Source organism: Miniopterus natalensis, chromosome 10 (assembly GCF_054644295.1).
Source record: "Miniopterus natalensis isolate mMinNat1 chromosome 10, mMinNat1.hap1, whole genome shotgun sequence".
NCBI lineage: Eukaryota > Metazoa > Chordata > Mammalia > Chiroptera > Miniopteridae > Miniopterus > Miniopterus natalensis.
Window position 1 is genome coordinate 39,905,528 of NC_142090.1, and position 13,099 is coordinate 39,918,626.

The 13,099-nt window shown below is 34.1% G+C and overlaps 1 protein-coding gene across 1 annotated transcript in view; it reads right to left on the reverse strand.

The window, feature by feature from the left end:
• The window catches only part of POU6F2 (POU class 6 homeobox 2), a 540,059-nt gene extending 528,907 nt beyond the window's left edge, over nt 1-11,152 (reverse strand). Inside the window, exon 1 of the mRNA XM_087821402.1 lies at nt 11,048-11,152. Coding sequence (XP_087677528.1) covers nt 11,048-11,152 — 105 coding nt within the window. The remainder of the gene's footprint in view (nt 1-11,047) is intronic.
• Between the last annotated feature and the right edge of the window lie 1,947 nt (nt 11,153-13,099).

Here is a 13,099-nt window from a genome sequence, read left to right on the forward strand (position 1 = left end):
GATAGATAGATTAGATAGATAGATAGATAGATGATAGATAGATAGATAGATAGATAGATAGATGATAGATAGATAGATGATAGATAGATGATAGATAGATAGATTAGATAGATGATAGATAGATAGATAGATGATAGATAGATAGATGATAGATAGATGATAGATAAATAGATATAGATAGATGATAGATAGATAGATGATAGATAGATAGATGATAGATAGATGATAGATAAATAGATATAGATAGATGATAGATAGATAGATGATAGATAGATAGATAGATGATAGATAGATAGATAGATAGATAGATAGATAGATAGATGATAGATAGATAGATAGATGATAGATAGATAGATAGATAGATAGATAGATAGATAGATAGATAGATGATAGATAGATAGATGATAGATGATAGATAGATAGATAGATGATAGATAGATAGATGATAGATAGATGATAGATAGATAGATAGATAGATAGATAGATAGATAGATAGATAGATAGATAATAGATGATAGATAGATGATAGATAGGTATAGATAGATGATAGATAATAGATAGAATGTTAACCAATTAAAAGATGAAAGACAAAAGAGTGAAAGTATTAATCTCAAATAGGACTATTAAAATATAAACTTGTTTTATATTTTATATACACTATAATATATCATATAAAATATAAGTATTTTATATATTATATATATATATAATAGAATATAAACTTGTTTTTAAACCTTCCCTGAAATTGTCTATAGAAACTGTGTTCTTCATACATGAGCAGTGCCTCTGGCCACTGTATTTAAGGTCTATTGGGTCTGAAATGTGTATCTCATGGACGACTAGGAACTGAAGGCCAAGGTGACTTCTTAGTTAGGAGCAACTCTTTTTGTGGAAGCCTACCAGAGAGCACCAACTTGCTCTTCCATCTTTCCACTCACCATCTATACTATTGTTCTATATTTAATAATGAAAGTTCCATTTTCTAAAGTTCCATTTTCTAAAGTTCCATTTTCTAAACCATTATGTAGAGCCCAATTATGATATAATTATTAGTGATGGCAACAATAAACTTCTTATATAGGAAATAAATGAGTCATGGATTCTTAGAAGGAGGCAGAAGAAGCATAGGAAAGAGAGGGAGGGAGAGAGGTATAGGAGGGAAGGGGGGAGGATAGAAGGGAAAACAAGAGACTTTTCTGTCATAAAATGTCCCTTTAAAAAGTAAATAAACATGAGTTGGTAACATCTAAAATAAATCTGCCTTAATCAAGAGATAGTACTAAGGATCATACTTTCCAAAAGTATCAGCTAAGCCATGTTTCAATTCTATGATTTTGTGTATGATTAAGGGTTTACACCCTGGCCTCCAACATTCTTAGGTCAAATTCCAGTTTTGTCACTTACTGTCCATGTCACCTTGTACCACTCAATTAGTTACCTAATTAGCAAAATAGAGATCCTAACAGTAACTACCTCACACAGCTTATAAAGCACTCAGCAACTAGTAAGTACTCACTAATGGGTAGATTTGTTTTTGTTACTTTTGAGATGATATCTAGCCCTTTTCTGGACAAAAAAAAAAAATGTTATTAAACATTATCTTGAATATTCAATAAAGCTTACAAGAACACGAACACACACACACACACACACACACACACACGAATACCAGACTAACCTCCACTCTTTTTTTCTGCTGTGAATTTATGATGGGGGAGGGGGTGCTTAGCTTATTTAATCTTCACTGCCTCCTTTTGTATTATTTCATATAACTTTCATTCATTTTAAGAGGCACTATGATACAATGCATTAGAAAAACCTGTAATTCTTTTTTTAAAATACCAGTACCCAGATAAATTGAATCAGATTTCTGGGAGTGGGTCCTGAATATCAATATTTTCAAAGGTTATCTTACGTGGTTTTAAAAGGCAGCCAAAGTGGAGAACTGATGTAGAGGAAAACAGTGAGCCCTTAGAAAAAAATGTCTGGCTTCAGATCTCACTTCTACTCAATAGCTGGCTCAGTAGTCAGTTTCCATTTCCATAAAATGGGAATGATGATTTGTACCTATTTCTCACAGGTGTAGTTTCAAATGAGAGCACTACTCTCAATGATATGCTCTTGAGAACCTGTTTTGAGCCTCCAGTGAGGAAGCCAGCTTCTTTTAAACCTGTAAATGAAGCATTATCATTTTCTATACAGGGTACTTGTACCAGCATCTGTGGGGAAGGACAGAGAGGGAGAAAACTTACACCCACCCACCCAGCAGTTCCACAGCATCAATTCTGAGAAAGATATCACAGCCAGCTCACACTTCCATCTCTTACACAAATATAAGATCTCAATACTATCAACTTCACTTTCTTCTTAGCATATGCAAAGTGGTATGGTTAAGATGATGAGCAGAGACATATCCTAAAAGAATGTAGACCATAGTTTTTCACATTCTCTTAACTATTTAAGTAGTATGTCTTGTCTACCTTACCAAAACCCTAAATTAATTGAATTCAAGGGTTATGTCTGATTACTTTTGATTCAGCCCTTCACCTGACGGCATTATTTAATCTATGAATCATAGCTGAAAGATTGCTCTGACAATATGAAATATAGAAAACAGGAATTTAATTGACATTAATTACCACGAATTTCTTCTGGTCTGTTTCACTAATCTAGGTATACTAACTGAATAATGCATTGAAAACATATATCTCTGTCAATTATCTTAATACATAGCATTGAGGACCATGAAAAAAAATAAACTATGCATTTTGTTGAGTTGGTAGTAACACAGAGGTTTTAAAGTCACAATGTATCTGCTTGAGAACTGATGTTTTCTGTCATTATCTTTTATTTTTACTTCTTTATTACTAAATAAAATATTGTGATTTTTATTGCTATTTTAATTGGTTTTAGTATTCAATATATAAGTGTCAAATATCTATTCTTGTGGCATAAAGCTACCCTTCATTTTTAAAAGTACACCCATTTGAAAGATTCTGGAACTTCTTAATGCTGGAAAATTAAACACCTCTATTTGTTAGTCCCATTGCAGAGAATGACAACATTTGTTAAAATATAAACACTCAAGAGAGAATTGGTTACTTACTGTGGTGATGATTTTGCAATGTATACAAATTTCGAATCATTATATTGTACACCTGAAACTAATGTTATATGTTAATTATACCTCAATAAAAAAAAGAGAAATGGTTAAATAACTCAGTGTATATCCATAAAAGGGACTATCAAAGAATGATGCAGATCTATTTGTAGTAATATGAGATATTCAACATGTTTTTAAAATGTAAAGTAAGTTGCAGAGCTCTATGCATACTATGAATCTACTCAGGTTGTATAAAGTTTTTCTAATTTTATATATGCATAGAAAATTTCTGGAAGGACATATAAGAAGTTATTGACTATGGTTATTTGTGGACAGTGGAATGATAGGGCACTTAATTCTGTTAAAGAAAAGATTTAAAAACAGAGAAAATGAATACACCAGTGTCCTACTTTTCAGACCCTAGAATAACATCTGTTGATATGAAGAGTGAGGAATTTTTAAAGTTGGGGCTCTTGTATTACAGCCAAATTTCCACAAAATCTCTTATTTTCCAAAATTCTGACCTGGGGCATTTTGTCCCACAATCATCACTTCTGCCTACCATTCAAACAGCATCTTGTCAAATCTTGCTGCAAGATTAAGTTTCTCGATTCAGAATTCAATATTACAGCCCTAAGGATATAAGATCCAAGCTGCAACATTCTGTTTAAAAAAAAAAATGGGTAAAATTGTTTCAGCCCAGAGACCACAGTTTGCCCTGACCATAATGATGAATCATCAGGACTGACACTAAGTGAAATGAGCTTGATGTTCTTGTCTTTATTCATGCACATTAAGCAGCATTTTACATTTGTCCCAACTCTCAACCTTTTCTCCAGGTTGAAAGAGCCTTGTCTTCCAGTGTTATTTAAGGCTTACAAAGTTAACTAGCTCTGTTTGAAGCAAGTCTGGCTTGTTACAGCCTCTTGCTGTGTGCGCGGCTTCATGCTCACCGATACTGGCCTTCAGTTTCAAAGAAATACAACTGAAGATCTAGGAAATATCTACCTATTTTTTCATATAGCTTCAATATTAATTAGCATTTCTGGCATCCATACTTTTGTGTTGCTGCAATATCTGCCTTTCACTCTCAACAATAATTTCATTAAAAAAAATTTTATATGAATTCTGCACTGAAAGCTAAGCTTTCTACAAATGATGCTCTTTATTCTTTTCAAGAGTTTACCTGAGTTCTGATCCATGTTAAAAACACCATTTAATAGGTATTTAATTTTTTAAAGTATATCTGTTCAAGTTTTCGGTGGTAGGGATAAATGTTTTCTTCTTAAAATAGTTTCTAGCTATTCATGAAAAAATCAAAGTCTTAAAATATGCAAACAGAGTCAACATCATATGAACAGCCAGAAGCATCTACTTTAATAGGGTTGCTATTTCACAGGACCCAAAAGTTTACTGATTAAACTCTTGTAAAAATGTCCAAAAGCAAAATATTTCTTAATTTTGAAATTCATGTTCCATGGCACAAGCACTGTAAAGGTGTTGTTGTTGTTTTTTCTTTTTGGTTTGTTTTCTATTGTTTGTCCTAAAGCATTGTTTTACTGCTCGCTTCTGTGATCTAAAATTGCTAGGCGAGATGACGTAGGCTTACAAAATAACTTAACAAAAATACTAACTACAGAAGCAAGTGTGTTGGTGAGTTTTCTGCTACCGTTTTGCTTTGTTTTGTTTCAAGCCTTGTCTCTCCAGTGCCCTTTGCTGCCCAGGCAGCCCACAAGGATTCACTTTTCACTTATTAGTCATCAAACTCACTCTGGATTACAGTGGAAAGGAGAAGAAAAGCTGATGGAGAAATGACATGAAGGAAAAGAGCAAAATATCAGAGCAATGCATTTGAGTAACGATTTCCTTTTCACTCAAGTTGTCAACACATTATTTTGCATCTCTGACCTTAGGAGGTGGGAAATGGAAATTGTATGGGTCTCTCTTCCCACTGGAATATTCCACCCCCTCAGGGGGAAAAAAAACCCACAACTGAAAATAGGTAAAATTTAGAATATTCTGTTGATCCTCAATTTTTTTTTCTTGCTCTTAAGGGTAGAAAAATGCTGCTGAAAGGGATAAGGTTACAGCTTACCAAGAATCAGTTTCAAGTATCATCAGCGAATCTCTATCTTTGGAAGAAAGAGTCATTCGTATCATCGGGGTTTTAAAGCTAGTGATAAAACAAAAAGCTATTTTCTGAAACCAGTCAACCTGAAAAATAAGGTGTTTCAAAACCTAGAGAGCAGCCTATAATATAAATAATCAGAAATGTTTGCAATTATTTTGTTACTATTTACATACAATGGTTTTATAGTTAGAAGAAGTAGTAGCTCTGAAATAACAATATAGTCAATTATACTGGGGTAAAGAAAATAACACAAGCATAGGACAAACCAGGAAGAAAGTCTTCAATTAAAATTAAGCATTTTTTGCCATAACTGGCTCACATTGTTAAATCTGGATGAGCAAGAAAATAATAGAAAAGAAAAAGAATCTTACTGAAATGTAATGAGTCTCACACAACCCATTCTTCAATCTAAGAATTAAAAGAAATATGTAAAAAATAAAATTGGTACAAATTTTTATTACAATTTTGGACCAAGTCAGGACAACATGGGTAATGGAGTAATTGACATGTGATCCCAGAACAAGGCTTGACTTGGTAAGTTACTTTATTGGACACACATCTCACCTATAACTACTATTAATAATAATAATTACAAAGGAAGAAAGTGAGGGAGGTAAGAAAGAAGGGAAGGAAGGAGAAAAAGAACACAAATTCAGGTTTAAAGTTATATTTAGAACAGTTATTACTTCCCAAGTAAAAGTTTGGTTACAATATACAAATTTAAAAGTTGCATAATTTGGATTTTCTGTTAATGTTCAAATTATGGTCAATATTTTTTTTTTGCATATTTTCTCTTCAAGCCTGATCCTTTTAATTTTCATCTTATTTCACTTATTATTACTCAATCAAATGTTAGAAAAAAGCAACAGGTTATAGGATATCACAATGCAAATGAAAAGTGGAATTCTACAGTATTTGCAGACATTAATTAAATTCTAATTTTGGTAAACAATAACGATGAAAAGAGAAAGATGCTTTAAACTGTTTGATAAAATGCAGTTTACACAGTGAAGAAACGGTTAACAAAGAATGCCTTTTTTTACTCACCTCCACAAAAACTACTATAGATTTTACACATAGACATGTTACATTCAAAATTTCTTTCATAAACATTTATATTTTAAGTGTTTCAGCAATCTTTCTCCACATCCTGGAGAGATGAATACAAAAGCTTTTAATTCTTAAACATTTAAATGAATACTATACATAGAGTTTCATTAATTGAGCTTAGAAATTAAAAAGAAAACTTTGTTTCAAGGCCAGATTTCATTTGCTGGTTGTTTAGTATTATTATTAACAGTATTGTATAGCATTATTACTATAGTGATAAATTTTACTTTAAAGACTTGCTCAGGTAAAATACACTGAACTTCAAAGTATTTTGAATGTAATAAAAACTGAGTTCATCTGATAGAATTAAAAATCTAACATCAACTTTCCTCTCTGTATAGGTGGAGTATTGAATGATGTGTGTAAGGTAGATTAGAAATACATAGTATAAATTCAATTTTGGTGTGTCCCACACTTAAAAAAGGAATACTAGCACTATTTTGTATTCAGAAAGAATAATTCTTAATTTGTATTTTCCTAGTATACTATTCACCTGTAGTGCCCCAAAATAGTATTAAATCCATTTGAACCCAAACAACAGTTTCACATCCCCAAAATATATAAATTTGTTGAAATGATATGTTAGTTTCAAAAAAAAAAGGGGCAGTCACATCTACAAAAATGAATTTTAAGAGTATATAAGTTATGTTTGGTTTGTGTAAAACAGGGTTAGGTAATCCCCCAAATTTAATTTTCATATAGAGGGCATGAAAATCAGTCTAAATGGACTGAGAACAATGTGTGTTATTACTGCCAGGCCCCCTCCCCTAGGCCACCTTCCTTTCACATCAGCTTGAGTATGTTCTTAAAGCCACATTAAATACTTTTCAGAACAAGGGAGAGAAAAATTAAAAGATACATAAAATAGTTTTGATACCAAAACAGTAAAATATTTTTGTCTCTTTGTTCATATGAGAAAACACACTGAGAAACTGTTAAGCCAAATGCACCTTTACCCTCACTCCCCTCCGAGCCATGATTAGCACATTGAGCACTGTCTGGGACAACTGCATTCACTTTCTAATCTGCCACTTTCAACCACTTTAAAATGTCTGAATTTACCTTGAAAAAAAGACCCATTTTACTGGTAAGGAAAATTTCAAAAGCTTTTGATTGCACTTTCAATGCTCTCAACCTTGGTTTCTTCACTCTTACACTAGTGTGTTAGCCATGTCCACTGCAAGTGCAACCATGAGCACTTTTAACCTGTTGTCTCTCCCATTCCCAAAAACATTTGTAAATATGATTGATAAATATTTTTATCTAATTTGCCTCATTTGTTTTTTTATTAAAAACTAATTTAATACCCTCTGTTCTTTAATATTTGCAAAAGTCAGTATTAGACACATGCTGCCAGCCCAGAACCTCAGGCCTGAGGGTCAAGATGGCAGGCTGGCCAAGGGTCCTCTGGGGACAGAAGTGCCAGAAGGAGGATTGGACACGATTGCTCATATGCATGAGATGGAAAAAAAAGGTCTATAATACTGATGAACCAATATGTCAGTAACAAGCTCAGGTTCACAAATAAGAAAAGATGCATGCAGTAAGCATTTAATGACCATGAGAGGTGGAAATGTGAGTCTTCGTTTTTAAATGATACTCAAACCAACAACTCAGAAGTATTGTTAAAAATCACCTGCATGTAACAATCCATCTTTTAGTTCCAAGGGTTAGAAAGCTGCTACAGATAATTATTAAAAATCTGGATTTACTTCCCAAAGCTGTATGAATGAACCAAGTTTCTCAATCTTGATACACTACATTGGAAGAATGTTAAGTACTAGACTGCTTAACTGCTTGCTTGGGAGAGAGAGTCCTGGGGGAAAGATATGAGTAATATCTGCTCCAAGAAGCCAGTACACTCTCCCAAGCTAGATCATGGCCAGCAACCCAGAGGTCTACTCGGTCCCTTCCAGTGGAAGCAACTAAATATTTGATTCTAGAGGTGAATGAAGAAAACCTAAAGATCATATTTCAAGGAAAACTTTCAGTATTCTGAATGGAAAACGTCATTGAAAACTGATTATTTGCTCCCCCAACCCCAAGCCATTTAGGAACAGACTCAGAACAGAAAAAAAAGAACAAAAATAATTTATTATTGCAATATGTATTTGAGAAGGAACACACACAAACATTTTCATAATCAAAAGGGACTGTTGCACCTGCTGAGTAGGTATAAGTGATGTTAAAATCAAGAGCTGAGAAATAAACCATCTCTTTCTGCTTATGGGCAACTACTATATTCACTTTCTTTTATTTACTATTAGAAGTAGTCATTTACGTCAATATTCTTATCTGTGCTATAACAATGAAAAGGAAATAATTTCAAATTTGTATGCCATCTTTCTTTTTATATCTATAGAAGCAGGTTCAACATAGGTTTTATGACTTTTATGGTATGCATATGGACAGTGTACTATTTTTCTGTCCTTTTGAATACTTAGTGTTTTACTTCTAAAAGGTAATAAGCATTTTAGTTTGTACATTTTTAGTAGAGAAAATTTTACAACCTTCAGAATAATTGCTTTTATCATTTACTAGCTTGACATAAGTTTTAAAACAAATAATTTATGAGAAATTAAATCTCCAGAAAACTTTGACACAATTATTTACAAAACATTCATTGCAAGTCAATTGCATATATAGTTTTGGACAGACTCAGCCTTTAAAAATTAGAGTACATACAAAATACAGAAAGAACTATGTAATAATAACCAATTTTAAATTCTGACAAATTAGAAGTTAAGTCTGGTCTCTGTAAAGTGCATACTGATTCCTTTTATAAAGTATGTACTTGAACCTTTTTAAAGTACATACTTTTGCAATTATTTCCAACAAACATTATTAAATGACATATTGCAAATATGTCTCCTGTTTTTTGACCCATCTCTCTTTTTCCAAGTAAGAAAAATAAATACAAAATAAAATCCTATTTCTTATTTGGGACTAAAACACAGTAATTTTGCACAGTATTGAGATCATCCTATGGCATAGGAAGAAAGAACATGCTTGCAATCTAAGTAAAGTTTTATTACAAAACAATTACCAGAAGTTCGTTTTATTTATATACTAAAAAGTCTTTTTTAACAGGTATTTGTTTAATTCTACATGCCAAATTTAAGTATTTTATCTATATTTCATATACTTACTTGCTCATCATTGAACGCTTACACTGAAAAGGGGATTAAAAGTATATAAAGTCAGTTCTTATATATTTTCTTCTGACAAACATATGCCTGAAGACTTCACTTTATATATGTCTGTATAAAAAAAACAACTTAAAAGTTTACAATAGAATATATTTCTGTTGAAACAGGTATCTACTGCTTTTAAAAGAGTATAAGGCTGTGGAAACATGGTATTATACATCTGACATTTTCCACCTAAAAGTACATTATGAAGCCTGCTGGTATTAATAAGCCACGTGCTTTCAGAACCCTAAAGTGCTTTGCTATAATTTTGTTGAAAACAGAATAAGATGGTGTATTCCCCCCCCCATACTATTAACATACAGCCAATAAATTTTATTCCATCACTTTGCCAGCATGTCTTGATTGAAAAGTGTGCAAAAACAAAACAAAACAACTTTTAGGAGTTTATCAATGTTCATAACCATATTCTGATTGATAAGTTAATAGTTCATAAGTAAGCACAGTCAACTTAGAAAAATGTTGGTAAAAAATGCATTACACAAAACAAAAAAACAAACCACATATATTCTCTTTTTCCTCGCCCCACCCCCACCAATAGTCAGAAAAATCACCCTTCCTTTGCAGCCAGGCACTAGCATTCCTTTCACCACTTCAGTTATCTGAAAGCAAATGAAAATACAATGATCCTTTCCTCTCCCGATTTAGCTTACTACGCAAACACTTCAACACAAACAGAAAGTACCGATTTAATGAAAGAACAAACAGAAAGAGCAAGACTCACTGACCCATTTGGAAGACAAAGAAGACAGAACAGGAAAGCTCTAAAAATCAGCTTGTGAGGCCTCTGAGAGATATTCTTCTGGCATTTCATCACAGCAGCCCCAGACCAGTTCACCTCCCTGGATACAGGGAGGAGGAACTAAATAGAGCTGTTTATTAAAGCTGTTGTGCTGGATCGCATTAGGAAACGCAAGCAGGCCACCTGGACCTTTCAGATTGTGTCAGTGTTTAATTTGCAGCCTGCCCCTCTGCAGCAGCCAAGACCACTACTACGTTTACCAAGCTCAATCATACATCTTCTGGGTTAGAAGTAAAGGCACGTGTACTTATGTATTTGTATATTCCAGAGAGAAAGAGAGAATACAAAAAATATCAAAATAAAAATATTGAACAGAAAAATTTTAACTACCACCTAGTAAACATACCACTTTATTCTTGTCTCACACTTTCTTTACGAGATCACAATATCAACAGAAAATAAATTCTGAAAAATATATTTTTTAAACATTCAGACCAAATTATAAATAAGATTTGTTCTTCGATTTTTTTGTTGTTGTTTTAGTTTTGTTTTTAAATATCGCAATGAAGTTTTAAGCTGAGGTTTCCTGGCTAGATTTAATGGGTGCCTTTTGCCTTTCGCACTTTCAGCACTACCCTGGCAGGTAACTGGAGATACAGATAGAAAGATGGTACTGTAAATATGAATTATGTGAATGATATGGTGAGACCCTTGCGGAAAAACAGGGAGTTGAGAAATGGCTGACTCCATACCTGACCAATTACAGCTTGCATGGTCCCTGTGTTCTGCTGGGCTGAGAGATCGCAATCCATCATATGTTGTCTTTGAAAAGGAGAATGGGGGTTTCTGGCATGCATCTGTCAATCAACTTCTGTACTCACAACCATCACCAAAAGCAAGGGGGAAAAAAGTCAAGCTGCTCCACCAAATAGGATGAAACCGTCATGTGACCTCCGGCAGGCATACACACACACACACATTCACTACCTCCATAGAGGTAAGAATTTTTTGTAGATATGAAATGACATTGACAAATGCCCAATACCAAGTAAATAAAGTGAGACAAACAGCTATTCACAAAAGACAAAACATTAGCTGTAATCTTTCACTAAAGGTTTAATAACTGTAAGAGGATTTTTTAATGCTTTGGGAACCTATGTTAAAACAAAAACAACAAAATTAACTGTTTCATGTGCTAACTGAGACTTTGATTTTCACGTACCATATACATTTTTTTCAATTATAATTAAATACCCTGCTTCTCTTAAGCTGTCACTAATGATTTTATTTTCACATTCTCTAAATGATCTTTTGACTACATGCAGTAATCTCTGCAGTTTTATTTAGCGTCACCTTCATAGAAAAACTTGAAGTGTTAATCATCCCATAAATGTTAACCCTTGTATAACAGATATATCCTGGTATTTGTTGATTAAAAATGGATATATACAATCATTTGTGTAAACTGTGATGACCACTCAAATATAAAATATTAAAAGTGTGTAAACAGTAGTCACTAAACTTTTCATTTTCTAAATGGCTAGGAAATTATTTACTTGCAGCTCATCTAAACTGATGTAACATGATGACATGTATTTCAACTTTTTTTCATTTAATATAAGCTATTTGATCTCATAAACTCTGGGATAAACTGTTGATGTGTTATGGGTAAGCTATTGTCAGGATAACATGAATATAACTTAACCCTTTCAGGATTAAGATCAGAACCTGATTTTCAATACAACCTGACAGATATTGCAAAGTTGCTCTTTGAAAATCCAAAACTATAAATAGTATCCATTAACTTGGTAGCTTTGTGGAGTTAAAGTTTGCATTTCTCCACTTTTTAAATTTAAGTTCATTAGTTAGACTACCCCAAATTTTCAAAAAATTTCACAGGAAAACTTTGTGTTATTAAAATGGGAATGCTTTTTCAAGCTTCAAAACTAACATTAAGATGGAGAGGTAGAGAAATTATTAGAAATGTTTAATACAGACTATATACTATTATATATTTTATAGCATTGTGTCATAGCTTAAAAATTAAATAAAACGAACTTAAAGGAAAACATTTTTCAACATTTTTAAAGAAAGCTTTAGGAGATTGAAGTCTGGCAGATTTCTCATGAAGAGTTTCCCCAAAATATAAATAGAAACACACACACACACCCCAACATCCCCAAAGTGACACTGCACCAACTGGGTAGCCCTTCTGGAAACGGACAACTGGAAAAGACCTCTTAAACACGCCTGAATTACACCGATGGCGCTGAAACCCTGCCCATGCCCCTGGAGACAGAGACCTACTGGGGTGTTTGGAGAGCGGCCTCGCCGGCCGCGTTTTGCCCGTCCTTCACCGCCTCTGGAGTGCGTGGAGAGCGAGGCAGTGGCAGCTGAAGCAGGATATTAGCCCACGTCACTGTGGAAACCAGCCAGGACTGTGCCAAACTTGCCCCAAACCTGCGGGACCACAGGGAGCATATGGGGTGCGACAGCTCCTGAGGTCATATTCCTGGGGCTCTGCCCCTGAAAACTCCAGACGCTCAAGGAGTATGGGGGGACCAAGGAAAATTGAAGAGGAGAGGGGGGCTGTGTGGCCTCCACTGGCTCCAGACCCCCCAACCCAGAGGCGCTGCCCTACAAGGCACCCAAGAGTGCCGTGTTGCACCTCCTACAGCCAGCCTCTGAGGAGATCTAGGGGCGAGCCTGGGGCTGGGCCACCGCCCTGCTCCTCTTACAGCTTCTGCACCTCACAGCAGGGTCAACCTGCCCCTGGGGTCAAAGCTTCTTGGGCGCCTCCCCAA